Genomic DNA, 16,294 nt, shown 5'->3' with positions numbered 1-16,294 from the left:
AATTAGGTCAGAATTTCATGTAGCTGTATTCAAGGTCACATTCTTTCAGCAGGGGGGGGGGACTAGTTCAACTCTAAAAATAGAATTCTAGAAAGAGATGTCGGGGGTATGTTATACCCATGCTAGTCCTCGCATCAGTCAGATCTTTCCTTTTTCTCTCAGTCTTGTGAATTATGACGTGCTATTTGAATTACAATGAAGAAAATAAATATTTTTGACACCTTATCTAAACTGTTTCTAGTGATGATGAACATATATCTGATAATAATGTTGCCTCTAAGGATGAAGAATACTGTAGCAATCCCGATTCTTCTATCGAAACTGAGACGGAAACAAAAGATGAAAGTTCACTGTCAACAAATGATTTTTATATTGGTAAAGATACAGTTACAAAATGACAGAAGGAAAAATACTCGCAAAATCTTAGGAAGCCTTCAAAGAATATAATTAGCAAGCTCCCAGGTAATACAGATTATTCAAGAGATGTTGCTTCTCTCGTAGATGCATGGAATGTTCTGTTTGATATCAACATACTAAATAGGATGGTGCAGTACACATTTATATCGAATCGATTCAAGAACATTTTACTCAAGAGCGAGATGCAAAAAAGACAGATAAAATCGAAATCAAAGCATCCCTTGGATTGTTATACTTAATTGGAATTCATAAATCATCCCACACTAATTTAAAGGATTTGTATGCCACAGACGGAACCGGGATTGAAATATTTCCTAAAACTATGAGTTTCACTTGATTCCTCTTTTTGATGAGATGTCTATGCTTTGATAATATCAATGATCGTCAAAGTAAAAGAGCGATACATAAATTGGCTCCTATCAGAGATTTTTTTAAACATTTGTTACAAATTGTTAAAATGCATATACTGTTGGAGAATTCGTCACAATTGATGAAAAACTGGAACCTCTTCGGGGCAGTGCGGATTCAGGCAGTATATGCCCAAAAAGCCTACTAAGTACAGCATCAACATATTTGCACTAGTAGATTCTAGAGTATTTTATACCTGGAACATGGAGATTTATGTCGGTCAACAGCCCGATGGATCCTTCAAAATAGACTGTAGTTCAAAAGCCATTGTGATGTGGCTGATGACACAGCTTTTCAATTCTGGACGCAGCTTGACAACTGACAATTGGTATACAGGATATGAGCTAGCAGAACTTCTTTAAAAAAAGAAAATTACAACGGTTGGAACACTTAGACAAAATAAAAGAGAAATACCACCTCAATTTTTGGTGGAAAAAAAGTTGTACCTTCAGTCTTCGGATTTCAAAAAGAAACAATTTTTTCTTATTTTGCAAAAAGGAATAAGAATGTAGTTATGTTATCCACAATGCATGCTGATGATAAAATAGATGAAACAACTATGGAATAGAAAAAAACAGATATCATCACATTTTATAATCTTACAAAAAGAGCTGTGAACGCTGTCGACGAAATGGCTGCAGCATACACTACAGCAACAATATCAAATCTCTGGCCAATGATTATTTTATTTTCCATGTTGAATGTGGATGCTATTACTGCCAGGATTTTGTTGATGTCCACAAAACATTCTCCCACACAGTTCAGAAAGCAGACATTTCTTTTTGAAGACACTGGGACTCATTCTTTCAGAGTAATACACAGAACGTAAAATAACAACTTATCCTAGCACTTCTAAGGAACTGGAAATCACCAACAGTGAACCACCTGTAAAAAACCTCAAAGCAAATGATAAACAATGTGCATTTTGTCCATGTAATAAGGACAGAAAATCAAGGCTTATGTGCCAAAAATGTGAAAAATGTCTCGATGTTGAACATCAATATGTAGTTTCTCATAATTGTCTTTAAACATATAAGTATGTATAATTAAATTTGCTAAAATTCTTTAATATATTATTTTGTAATATTTAATTACATTCAGTTTGCTTATAAACAGTATTAATTGATATTTAAATAGCAGAAATGTACTAGGGTATGAGATACCTGGCGGAGACCTCGTGTTTAGAAATGAGTGAGCGTTCTCACGGGTTAAATACATACTTTAAATTTCATTTACTTATATAAACAAAAGAGTATTACCACTTCCTTGAATTATTTGGTATTGAACTAACAGTTCATATATTTTCCAAGCAATAGTTTAAGATATACTCAGTTTTTCAGAAGTAAGGTAAAATATTTTGAACAGTAACTTTCCGAGTGTTCTTAAGAAGTGCTTTACACAATAGTTCTTATAATAGTTATTTTCTACTTTTATTTTTACTTGCACTTTTCTGTTTTCATTTTCCCGCAGATGTTGGAAGAAAAACAGAAAAAACTGTCTGAGGATCAGAATGCAATGAAGAAAAAGAAACTGAGAGGAAGCCTTAATAAACCAGAACTTAAATTACTCAGATTTTCCAAAACCCAGAGAATACCCAAACTGATATTATTAACACTAGTTGTCCATCAACATCTCAGCTGCCATTGAAATTGTCAAAAGAACCTAATAATCAGAAAGAGAAAGTGTTTTCACCCGGGAATTACCTTTAATGCAGCTGGTCAAAAAAACAGAAGAAATACTAGCAAAATATACACTTTCTGCAGTAGATACACATTTTCCTGTGCCTGATGATTCCGGATTATGCCCAAGTCCATTACTTTATCCCAAATTCAAGCCTTAACGAAAAAAATGGTCCTGGATAACCTGCTTTCGAGTTGCGGTTTCTCAAAACGTAAATATTTTTAGATGTAATTTGCCAAATCTTGCCAAACAATGAAAGAGTTAAAAGGAATTAGTCACTAAATTCTGTTGAAAAAAATTGTTTATTGTTTTTGTTGCAAAATTTTTAACAGTTTCAGCTACACAAAACTGAGTAGTTCTGAATTTAATGAATGGAACTACTAGGAGGAAGGGGCACTCAGACTTGGCAATCTCAAGGCTGCCTTAACACAATTAAATGCCCTAACACCTAGAGGAATCCAAGGGACTGCTAGCCTATTGGTCGAGCCGATGAGCTAAGATTGTGTCAACAGGAATACTCAGCAACTCACATTCCCCGTCCCCATTCTGGAGGGATGGTAAAATCATTTATAATCAACAGGGGCCCCAACCCCAGACCGAAGTCACTTAAACAGTGACAGACAGACCGGGACACCAATCCGGCCTGCTAGCACTATGTCGTGGTATACAGATGTCAGTATTACTACGTCATGATATACATTTAGGCTTTAGATGCCCCAGGCCAAAACCAAGGAAGGATATGAATATGTAGTTTTGAGGCTTTAGATGCCCACTGGAAACCTCAAGCAGTTTAAAGGCTCGCTGAACTCGCCAAGTCCACCGAAGGGAGCGTTTCACCCAGACAACCTGAATATCTGACTATATAGCTCAACCACAACCAGTGGAACGTACGAGAATGCCATATGGTCCCTGCCGAGCCTGAAGCAGCCATCGTTAGCGATTACTCCAGCTCTGTGGAGGCTGATTTTAAACATCTGTGGTCGAGACTGCCTAGGTACAGATCCTAATCAGTAGCTTTCCAGGTTTTACCCGAATCGACCTTTGGAGGAGCGCTCAAATAAGACAAGAATGTTTCTCTTCAGACAGGCAGAGAGTTGAGTTGAGAGCAGAATCTGGACACCCGTGCAGCTTACTAAGACTATTCGGGTCTAGTCCAGGTTCCGCAACTATCCGGGGCAACACCTCATGGGGCCTATAGACGAACTGCTTGTTTTAATGATTGCCTGGTGCTGTTGTGCGCCGCACGACCTTGCAACTATTGTCGGTGCGGGCCTGTATCCGGGCCTTCCAGTAATTTCAAGAAGAAAGTATTAGAAACATCTTGGCAGTCGGGTAACAACCATATAAGAATGGAGACAGTATCAATTCTGAGTTGTTGCTGTAAATTGTTAGCTCAGAGCAACTTTGAAATATTGAAATCTTCACTTTGCTTCTGTTGTGTTTAATGTTCTTAGTAGTTAGGAATGTAATTAAATTGAATGTGATACTGTGAACACCTGTACAAGTATTTCTGTGGAAAGTTCCAGAACTCTGAAGAGTTTCTTTCGATAAAATAAATTTGATCAACCTATCATTGGATCTGTGTGTATTCAATCTGATACAAATACATACATGCATACAATAATACCTACCAAATCTGTAAGAGGAAAAAGGAAATCCAGAAAGGAAAGTGTAAATTGAATTTTCAAGAGAAAACACACTCAAATATTCTGATATAATAAATACGCGAAAAAACTCTTATTAAAAAAATATAAAAGAGGAAAAATGAAATTATATTTTTAGTAATTATAGCAGCATTTTTTATTTTATTTTATTTTATTTTATTTTTTTCTGAAAAGTGTTCTGGAAAGTGTGCTATGTAGCATTTATTATCTTGTTTATTTTTCAAAATTAAAATATTCCTAAGTCACCAAAATGGAAAGTAATGCCATTTTAAAATATGCCAAGAGAAAATAAAAATATTTTATTTTAATCTTATTTCTTAAATATAATTTTAATATATTGTCATTATTTTTATGATATTTATGAATGTTCTTATGTTCGCAACAAAAATCATCAAAATTCCAAAAACTTCTGAATAAAAATTTTCTATACAAACTGATCTTGAAATCGCCAAAATGTTGATAAGCTGACAAATTTAGAGCTGCATAATCTCAAAAAAATTCAAAAAAAAAAAAAAAAAAAAAAAAAAAATAAAAATAAAAATAAAAATAAAAAAAAAATAAAAATAAAAATAAAAAAATAAATAAATAAATAAATAAATAAAAATCCTGTTCTACTGGGCTGACTGATGAAATTCAAATTGCGTTTTCCATTTCTCTTAAAAGTGTGACTTAGGAAATAGATTTATATATAGCATTGTTCTAACATGGTATTTTGACACAAAATCAGACTTTTTCTGAAATGACATGCCAATTGTTTCAATATTTCGATTCTATGACTCAAATTATGCCTAAATGTTAAATTTTGTAAAATTTAGTATAAAATTTATGGAAAAATTTAAAAATTTATCTTGGCCTATTTTTTTCAGTTTGCACCAAGAATAATTGCCTTGGTGAACTTCTTAATTTAGAGCAACCTATTTTCGTTTCCTTTTTTGCATTGTAGACGAGAAGAAAAAAGTCACCGTTCGTACTTTCAAAGAATTTTAACAAAGTGCATAAACCACATTTGGCATTATTATTACTTATAACAAATATGCCAAATTTCAAAAACGTGCCAATATGTAAATTCACGTATATCCTAGAAAATTTTGAAAAAAAATCTTAGCATTTTTTGTAGGTATGCTTAGAAATACATCTGCTTTAAGATGATGGTAAAAATTTTATAGATTAAAACTAAAAAATTCTATCAAAATATTTCTAAAAATTATTTAAAAATAAATCATAAAAATGGGTGAATTTTATTTGGAACGAACCTAAATTTCAAAATGTGAAAGGAAGAATCAAATAAATTTAATAAAAAAAGTATTAATAAATATATACAAGATTCAATTAACATGGAGGAGCTAAAATTTTGAGAGCTAATTTTTTAAAATCTACTCGTGCGATTTTTTACAAAACTTGGCAGTTTGGCATAATTTGAGTGATAGAATCGAAATTTTGAAAAACATTGATATGTTATTTCAGAAAAAGTCCGACTTCGTGTCAGAATACCTATATTAGAACAATGCTATATATAAATCTAATACATATTCTAAGTTGAGCTTTCGAGACATGAAAAACGCAAGTTCAGTTTCGTCATTCAGCCCAGTAGAACGGGAAATACAGAACTGTTCTCTCTCTCTCTCTCTCTCTTTTTTTTTTTTTTTTTTTTTTTTTTTTTTTTGTGCAGTGTATATACTTCCACAGTTCCAAGACAAAGATCTGGGCATTGACTTAGTTGGTGTTCCAGTTTGGAGATTTCAGATGTGTAATTATTTTGCCAGAAGTGTTTTAAAAAGTGAAGAAGCTTTTCAAAACCAAGGAATACCATGTATGATGAAGCCGTAATTCAAAATGAATATAGGAATTACAAAATGCTATAACTATTCAACTGAAAAGAATTTATTAATGAGAATAACACAGAAAGCAGAAGGTAGTTCAAAATTTTGTTAGTTTGGATGCAAGCACAATGAATCCGCAGCCTGTGGGTGAGTTCAGACAATGCAATGGTCAGAAATCTGCATCATTGTGGCCTATCATAAGTGAAAATAGTGGATTCCATACAGAAGGCATTCTGTGCATTAGAATTTAACAAGTGCCATTCTGTCATCACAGTGGAGAGAAGATTTCATCAGTGGTACAGTCAAGCCCCTACAGATGGCAATAACGTATGCAGAAGGCATAAGATGTTTGGACAAAAAGGATGTTAGTAACCAGACGGGCATGTGTATCATTCGAAAATACTGAAAGAAATTGCCTTCAATATGAATTAATCCCATAGAAATCGACACACAGAGCCAGTAGAGAGCTATAAATGCCACAAACAATGGTTTGGCATGTTCTCAGAAAAAAGCTGAAAATGAAACCATACGTAACTCAACTTGTGCAGAATTGAAACAGGAATACTATGTCAAATGCATGAATTATGCTATATCAATGCTGGAAGTCATGCGGAAAGACAGAAAGAAACATTTACTGAACATCTCATTTTTAACAATGAAGTAACCTTCCATATAAGTGGTAAAATTAACTGGCACAACATTTGAATATAGGAATGAAGAAACTTTGAAATGTACTTGAACATCAGCATGACGTATTGAAAGTTATTGTGATCTGTGCGACGTCAGCATGTAAATTGTAAGGTTCGTTTTTCTTCACTAAGCGAAAAATTACAGCAGATGTTTACCTTGAGATACTTAAGCAATGGCCAATGCCACAGCTAGATAAGGATTCCACGGATTACATCTTTCAGTAAGATGGAGCACCTCCACATTGGGGTATGGAGGTTCACCCATTTTTAAACCAATATCTTCCAACATGGTTGAACTAGAGATGTCAATAATATATTCTGCTCTTGGCCACCTAGATCTGCTTGACACCTTGCAATTTCTTTCTAAGGATTATGTGAAAGACCTTGTGTATGTGTTTCCTTTGCTGAAAACAACTCCAAAACTCAAAATGCACACTTTTAATATGCTTGTATTGGTGATTCCAGATATGCTTCAGAATGTATGGTGTGAAATGGACTACTGTTTAGATGTTGTCCATGCTGCCAAGTGGAGCCACACAGAGCATTTATAAAGTATGTAAACAAAATTTTCAACTTCCTTTTACATTCTGTGTAATTCTTATCGATAAATTCTTCTCAGTTAAATAGTTATAGTTGTTTGTAATTGCTATATTCATTTTGAATATGGCTTTATAAATTTGTGAATTCTGGACATAAGGAACTTTATATTTAACCAATTAAAATAAATATTTCATTAATTGAAAATCTGATTTGATTGGGCTATAGGAAATTTACATTTTATTACTCCCACTTTCACTATGCAAATTTTCCTTTCATAAAATTATCTGCTTCCCCCCCCCAAAAAAAATTTGTTTACTGGATGAATATTGCATGATTATATTTCAGGAAATAAGCCAGCTAAGCCCCCCCCCTAAGAATGTAATAAATTTCCCTTCTTTTCAAATCATGTGATGAAATCCTCCAACAATCTGAAAACTGATACTCAGTTATCTTTCACACAAGAATTCCATAAAATGACTTTTTTTTAGAAAACTGGCTTCCCATTTAGGAAAAAACTTTGATGCGTTAAAATATTCCCCCTCCTAAAATCACACCTAGAATGTAACTAGAAATTTCAAGAACAGTTGATTAATTGTTCAGCCATTGGTTTTTATGCTAGGATTATGAATTTTGTGTAATGAAACATGAAAAATCAGTACAGAGTGAAGCTCTGCCAGAAACATAAGGTTACAGGTACAATTTTTAGTTCAGAGTACTGAGAGATCTCCGTGCCAGCTTTGCCCTATAGATATGCTTTGCAATGCATTATGTTTAACATTCTTAGTAATTTGAAGTGGTAACTACTGATTGTGCTTTGTCATACTGAGAAGAGCTGTATAAGTACTTCTGTGAAAAATTTCGGAACAGTACAGTGTTTTTTAGCCCAGAAGGGCTATTAATTTCATTTCGGCATTTTGCATTGAAAACTTTAAGTGTGGTTCCCTTTTCAAATTGTTGCCGCCAAATATTAGAGCCCTGTATTATATTTAAAGAAATTAAATAATGAAAATTCTGCATAAACGTATGTATGTTTCTTGCATTGTGATAAAACAACAGTACTTAGAGCCATCAAATTTTGAATAACGTAAGTTTCCACTCGAATATGGGTATCTGGACACCCAAATTTGGAATTTGTTTTATTATCTATTTCATATTTCATAAAACTTTAATGAATTTTTGATTAGCAAACTCAATGACTTCAAAGTGAGCCATGGCAACACTGTATAGGAAAAAAAGCATTTTTATCTGCAGCGCGCAAGACCCGGAAATTCTAAAGATATGCTCATTTAAAAATTATTTTGCAATATTGCTGTTGAACTGAATTTTATGGCTTAAATGTGAAGAACATGATATTTAACATATAAAAATAACACACAAAACTTAAAAAAAAAAAAAAAAAAAAAAAAAAAAAAATCCATTAGGGTGTAATGTAAAATCTGAAAGCTTTCAGACTTTTATATTTTATTTATTATTATTATTTGAAAGAAAAATAAAGTTTATCAAACTTTCATTGGTTTTGTGTGCATTTAATCAACAATGAACTCGTACGCAAGTAACACTGGTCTATAAATAAAATGAATTGAAGAAGAAATGCATATTAATTTCAATTTTCTTATACATTTAATTTTATTCAGTTCCATTACTATTAGGCACTAAAGTTCAGATTGCAGAAAAAAATATCCAGGAATGATGTGCAAGGAGATGTCCATGAACAAAAAAAAAAATTCTGTAGAAATGAAAGTAAAAGAAAGCAAATTTTAATAAATTAGGAATTTTTTATTTTTATTTATTTAGTTATTTAAATTTATGGTGGTTTTTAGCAGTTTCTTCTAAAAAACACATTAGTCAGCTACAGTATTACCTTAATTATCAAAACATTAAAGGTCAAAGAAAAGAGAGAAGCAGAAACCAACAGGAACAAACAGGAAAGGTGCAGAAAATTTAAGCATGTAATAATCTTAAAAAACTGTACACTTAACGAATTTTACTTATGAAATTTCTGGCATAGATGTATATTTTTAAGGTCAGGATTTAAGATTATAAATATATATTATAAGAATGAGTAGAAATTATTTTTTGCAAATTTTTGAATAATTCACATTCTTGATTTTAGCATACTTTTCATATGTCTACTTACTGTGGTGTCTGACTGCTAATCAGTAACAAAATACGATTTCATATCTATTCTCTACCATTTCAAAGCTTCTTTTCTTCAGCTCTCTTCTCTTCTTTCCAGAGCTTTATCTTATTTCTGTATTTTACATGGTGTATTTCTTTCCTATGCAGATTTATTTCTTTGTGCAAATACAAAGTCTAGTGAGATAAGGAATTATTGCATTACTGTGTACTTGATCTTTTGGTGTAACTGGTAGTATTTTCAATTAGTGTTGGAATTTCATGGTGTGAATCAAATATGCTTGATTTTTCACCTTTCCTGCCCTGAGAAAACAAAGCCTCTACAAACTGATCCCCAAGAAGGAAAACAGGTTACGACCACTAATGCTTTATTTCAGGCCAAAACCTAGGCTCCGATTTTCCCTCTTCTTAAAGTTAAAAACACTTAACTTTCTAAACACGTAAACATTGACAGAAAAAAGGGAGATAAATTCTGACTTCCAAATTTTCTCTATAAAAAAATTTCTCGTCTTCTCATGACTTCACACTACTTAATAACTAATCCAGTCTGATAAAGAATTATTACGATTCAAAAAATCATACCTGCTTTTAACTTTCTTTCTTAGAGTGTTATAAATCATAGGTTAATTTAGTTCAATTTTTTCTTAGTAAGCAATGATGTAACTAGGGTTCAAGAAACCAAATTATGCCACTGGTTACTGCAAATTTCAGGTTTTCAAAAATGGAATCCCCTCCTGCTGTCGCCAAAAGATTCACATGTGCATTGTAAGAATTTTAAACAAAAATTTTGAAACAGGTTTTTTACCTTAAACTTTCTTTTCTGTTTCTTTTTGGGGATGGGGGGATTCATATTTCAATGTATAATTTCCAAAATACCACTACTAGAATTGTTTGATTTACATAACTTTGGCTGATGATATGCTTTTCTAGTAAATCTAGTATTCTCAGGTTAGACTGACTGCAAATACATATTTTAGAAATCTTTTCCATAGACATTTAGTTTCAATGTTGTATCTACGAATAGATACTTTTGCAGGTAGAATATTTTTGCAAAGTATAAACCAGATTCTGAACAAGAATCCCTCTCATTATCAGACTATTTAAAATTATTTATGAGACCATATAAAGATATTTAACCACCATAAATTTCTAGTCCATGTAGATATTGATCACAGAGGCGGGATGATATTACTTAAATCAGCTATGCAAAGTGTGCTTATTATTCAACTCTTAAAATAAATAAATAAATAAATAATAATACAGTCAAAAGTCTTTAATCCGGACTCGTCGGGACTTCAGCGATTCCGGATTATCGATTTTTCCGGATTATAGATCATCAGTTTAAATCTGGTAAGATGGCATGCAGAAATTATAAAATTAAAAATATGAAACCGTAATTTATAAAATAATGAGCAATTATGATCTAAAGGGTATCAAAATTTACCAAAAAAGAAGCCCAATATTTATTTGTTTACTTTATTAAACATTTCTTTCAACGCGCGGTTGCGTAAAGCATACCTTACGCATAGCCGAAATTAGAAAATTGCAACCAGAAAACTATTTGATTTGTATTCGTGGTATTTATAATGACGAGGAATTTGATTTAAATCATATCAAAGACGGAGTACATCGAAATTAAATACTACATTTAGTAAGGAATTATAAGCCGAATAAAATAAAAACATCTGCTCTGAAGATAACGATAGTATTGACAAATCAACTTCCAGTTCATTGTGCGCCGCGGCGTCTCCCCCCCCCGCGCAGAGCAGCGTGAAATTGATAAACAGATTAACAGATTTCGGAACGGTTAGATAAACAAAGAATATGCCTTTATCCATTTTTTGTAGCAATTCGTTTTTTGTTTGATGGACATCGAAACATTCTTTCGTTTCCTAGATCCTTTGGGAGCTCCAGCATCGGAAATTCTATTTGACATAATCAAAAGTTCAAGCTTACTTTTAGAAAATTGCTCTTACAGTCTGCAAAAAATAATAAGCCGGATCCAATTCGAAGATTAAGGAACAACGCAATCATCAACATTAACTGAAATAGATAATTAGATAATTTTAGCTTATATCGTCCGTTATACATTAAACACGCACGCGAAAACCTATTCTGCACTTGCGCAGACGCATATGCGCAGTCGTAAATGTCTTGGGCGCACGAGTAAAACGTCTATGCGCATGCGTCAATGCGGCGCATGCGCAGAAAGATTTTAGCTTTGAGGTCCGGATTATAGATCATTCCGGATTATGGGTGTCCGAATTAACGACTTTTGACTGTAATAATAATTTAAATACATACATTTTTCATAATGGCCAGTTCGATTTTTCATTATAAATTACAACAGTAGAAATGTTAACTTTCAGTAACCATGAAAATTCTATATTATTTCATTACTATTTCAGATTTAGATACCAAATCAGAAAAAGCAAAAAGTGTACCTTCTTTATAATCAGCTTCTAGTTTCTTCTTCTTTTCTGAGCAATAGCGAGTAGCCTTGGATGAAGTATAGAAAAATGTTAAAAGGCACACCATAAAACAATAACTGCTGAAGGTAAGAATCAATCCAACAAAAACCGCTGAAAGAAAATTTATGTTTCTTCAAAACAGAATAATGAATTTATGTAAACCAAGAAACAAAATTTCACGAATCACAAATTAATGTTGCACTTCTCCCCCCCCCAACTAGTTAACCAAAATCTAACACAGCGACAACTATTCCTTATTGCAGATTTTATTATACACATATTGACCTTAATGATAAACTGCTTCATTCCTGTTATTTTCATGCTGAATACAATTTCATTTATATATTCATACAAGATGAATGTGCAGAATTTACTACACATAAAAGCAGAATAAAAACCTCATTATAATTTTATATAATAATTAACCTTATTATATTAAATAAGTTTTTATCCTACTTCTATGTTTAGTAAATTTTATTCCATATAATACCATAGCATATAACAAACTTGCTTAATGGGTTTTAATTTCCTTAACTATGTTGTTTTACTCATGAGTGTAATGGGATTAAAAAATTTAATGATTTACTACTTAAAATGATTAAATTAGTTAATAAACTGCTTAAGTAAACATTATAATTAAAGCTTAACTGCCAGTTAACTGAATTAATTTTTTACCAAGTCATTCTCCAGAAGATAAACTTCACCTTTCTACAAAGTAACTATAGTTACTAGGCATTTTAAGCTTGCAATTGAATATAATTGATGTTATCAAATGCAAGATTTGCACTAATTTATTGGCATTGATTTTTTACTTCAAATGCCCCATAAAAAGTCCAGACTGTAATGCAGACACGTACATGGTTACTAGCTTTAAGATGTAAAGCTGCAGCTGATTAAATTAATAAATTCACTTTTAGAAGAAAAAAAATTATTATGTATGCAAGTTAAAATTTTATCACAAGGGGAAAAAAAAAAAAAAAAAAAAATCTGTAAATAAATTGACAAAAGATGATAGTAAGACCAGGAAATTATTTCTAAATAAAATACGAGGGCTATCCAGAAAGTAGATTACGTTTTGGAATAAAAAAATAAACAAAGTATAGGAAACAAATTTTATTATATACAGATGAAAGCCACACTCAAATACTACTTTTCTACATAGTCACCATACAAATTAAGGCATTTATCGTAGCGATGTATGAGCTTGGAAATTCCTTCGTCGAAAAATTCGGCCGCCTGCGCCTTCAACCACTTCGTTACCTCTTCTTGCAGCTGTGCGTCGTCATCAAAACGCTGCATAGCCAGCCACTTCTTCATTGCTGGGAATAGGTGGAAGTCACTCGGTGCCAGGTCGGGACTGTACGGCGGATGAGGAAACAACTCCCACTTAAAAGATTCAAGAACTTTACGAGTGACATTTGCCGTGTGGGGCCGGGCGTTGTCGTGAATCAACAAGATCTTAGAGCTCAACATTCCTCTGCGCTTGTTTTGAATTGCTCTTCTGAGTTTTTGGAGAGTTTGGCAATACCTTTGAGAGTTTATTGTAGTGCCTCTTTCCAGGAAGTCCACCAAAATTACACCTTTTCTGTCCCAAAAAACAGTCGCCATCATCTTCCTTGCCGACATTGTTTGCATGCATTTCTTGGGTTTTTGGGGAGAACTTGTGTGCCCCCACTGCATTGATTGCAATTTCGTTTCACAGTTCACATGTTTCACCCATGTTTCGTCACCAGTAACGATGCGATCGAGTAAAGAGTCACCATCCTTATGGTAAGTGTCCAAAAAGTTCAACGCTGCAGCCATTCGCTGATTTTTGTGGTCCTCTGTCAAGATTTTTGGAATCCATCTTGCACAAAACTTGTGGTAACCAAGCTTTTCGCTGATGATTTCGTGCAACAAACTTCGCGAAATTTGTGGAAAACTCAAAGAAAGTTCCGTTATTGTGAAATTTCGATTTTCACGGACTTTAGCATCGACTTTTTCGAGAAGTTCGGCGGTCACACTATGCTGGGTCTCCCACTTCGATCTTCGTCGTGAACATGGGTTCGGCCATTTTGAAATCTTATGACCCACTGACGCACTCCACCTTCAGTGATAATGTTGTCCCCATACACTTCACGAAGCTGCCGATAGATTTCTATCGGTTTACAGTTTTTTGCAGTCAGAAACCTTATTACTGAGCGCACCTCGCGGGATTTTCAATTAACGCAGACATTTCAAACCGTCACAGTATCTGAACGGAGCACAGCACGAACCTCTCACTAGCACGGCTAGATGCAGACTGAGCTGCGCAACGCTCTGACCCCAAGATGGCCGCGCTAGCCCCGCCCCTAGCGGACACAGACGGAAACGTAATCTACTTCCTGGATGGCCCTCGTAATTGGACGTGAAACTCTATAACGCCTTTCGACAACTTCTGAAATGTTAAGTCCCTTTTTGATTATTCTTTCTGAATGATAAAACAAAGGATACCTTTATTATAGATAAATATATATACAAATAAGGGGAGATTTGTATTTGACTATAAACAAGGCTTGAAAGATACTTTTTCCTTATCCAATTGCTATGCTTTTTGACACTATTGAAAGAGAAGCCAAATACAGAGGAAACTCATGCAATGATAGCACCATCTGAGGACTTTGTGTAAAAAAGAATTCAACATATTGTAACATAGTCATAACTTTGTTAAATAAACAAAACCTGTTCTAGGCTACATATTTACTTACGTACATATATACAACTATGTACAGATTACATTTGAGAAAACTTTTAGATACATTTCCATTACAGTGGAGCACACAAAAACGCATCCGCTCTCTTCTTTTCCATATCTCAATCACTTCTTACTCTCACCTGCGACTAAGGGGCCCTCTTCTGATCAAGGTGAGAAGAGGGTTCTCTGTCCCTTCTTTCAGGGTGTGTGACCAAGTGTTCTTCAGAGAAGGGCGACATTACAGCTCCTTCCCCTTTCAAAGAAACATTTTGCTCATCAAAATGTTTAAGTATATTTGTATGGTATTTGTAAGAACAGCAGCGATACTCTGCTTCATCACTTAGAATATAACATCAAAGTCAGGATAATTTTTGGAAAAAAAAAAAAAAAAAAAAAAAAAAAAAAACTCGTCATGTAGAATTCTGAAGGTTATCTAAAATATCACTTAGATGATAACCTAGCGAAGAAAACTGGAATTGGTATGATTCCAACAACATCAAAATCAGGATGATTTTTGATGAAGAAAACTCGTCGTGCAGAACTGTGACAGTTTTCTAGAAATATCACTTAAATCAACTAAGGAATAAATATCACTTAGATCAAATGAAGAATCTGGAATCAGGATGATTTGGGTTCCATCAACTTATATAGATCAATATCAGAATTTGAGCTGATTTCTAAACTGCACAGAATCACGAGGGTGCTGTTAAAACTTCACTGAATAAGAATGATTCAGTCAAAAGTACAAACATCATGATGAAATCAGGATGATTCTACTCAACTGCATACAATTCAAGCATCACTTCTTTGTTTGACTAGTTGGCATTTTAAAAGCCCACAGCTGCTGCCACAGTTGTAACAGCCATAACTTCGTCACATAAACAAGACCTGCTCTAGGCTAAATATTTACTTATATATATACAACTACAGTTCATTAAAAATGTACAGATTACATTTGAAAAAAAACTCTAAGATACATTTTCACTACAGTAGAGCATGCAAAAATGCATTTTTTTTCTTTTCCACATCTCAATCTTTTCTTACTCCCACCTGTGACCAAGAGAAAAGTCCACTCCCCTCTTCCGGCCAAGGCGATTAAACTCACATAAAATTTCATATTAAAATCTAAAGTATAATTTACATAGCTCGAAATTGTGCACCACGATAGTATGCAATGTTAAGATTTCCGATCATGATGATTCCCATATTCATAATGATACAACAATTATATACAGTTATATCCTGAATATGAAATATCAAATGATGATCACAGATACAAATAAATAGAATGTACTAATATTAAACAAAGCATATTTCACAGGCAAATTAATAAAATATTCTTCTATTAACTAAAAATTACATAATCTGTTGTAATCTCAACAAAAAGCACTTTCATATTTAAGAACTGAGTTTACCATGATGGAAGAAAACATGAGGGCCAGTCAATAAATAAAGATCAGTGAATACTGCACAAAAGGTATGGTATGTAGAAAAGTGCAGATGGGTCGGAAATGGAGAGTCGGGTATGTCCTAATATTTCATGTGCATTTCTATTGCTAGATGCTGTTACTTGTCCAGCAGGGAGTGAGAAAAGGATGATAACCGAGCATCAGCCACGTCCAGTCATTATTTTTTGAGAGATGCGGAATGAAAGCATTCAAAGCTGAGCAGTGTGGTGTTGCACGTTTTTTGACAGTGGAAGAGCATGAAATTTATAGACAAATGAAAAGGATCTATGGGCAGTCCTGTATGTCAC

General features: G+C 33.4%; 1 protein-coding gene and 1 long non-coding RNA gene across 3 annotated transcripts in view; one reads left to right on the top strand and one right to left on the bottom strand.

Moving 5' to 3' along the window:
* The window catches only part of LOC146997091 (uncharacterized), a 193,391-nt gene extending 189,324 nt beyond the window's left edge, over positions 1-4,067 (top strand). For both annotated transcript variants that reach the window (XR_015041110.1, XR_015041111.1), the window contains exon 2: positions 2,296-4,067. This is a non-coding gene — a long non-coding RNA (uncharacterized LOC146997091). The remainder of the gene's footprint in view (positions 1-2,295) is intronic.
* The window catches only part of LOC118180879 (transmembrane protein 19), a 46,371-nt gene that overhangs the window by 17,638 nt on the left and 12,439 nt on the right, over positions 1-16,294 (bottom strand). Inside the window, exon 3 of the mRNA XM_035349943.2 lies at positions 11,799-11,936. Within this exon, the coding sequence (XP_035205834.1) occupies positions 11,799-11,936 (138 nt within the window). The remainder of the gene's footprint in view (positions 1-11,798; positions 11,937-16,294) is intronic.

Source organism: Stegodyphus dumicola, chromosome 5, assembly GCF_044657685.1.
Source record: "Stegodyphus dumicola isolate Sdum_Otavi_A_Nest chromosome 5, ASM4465768v1".
Classification (NCBI taxonomy): Eukaryota; Metazoa; Arthropoda; class Arachnida; order Araneae; family Eresidae; genus Stegodyphus; species Stegodyphus dumicola.
The sequence above is the reverse complement of the archived record's forward strand: the minus strand, read 5'-3'. Positions and strand labels throughout refer to the sequence as shown.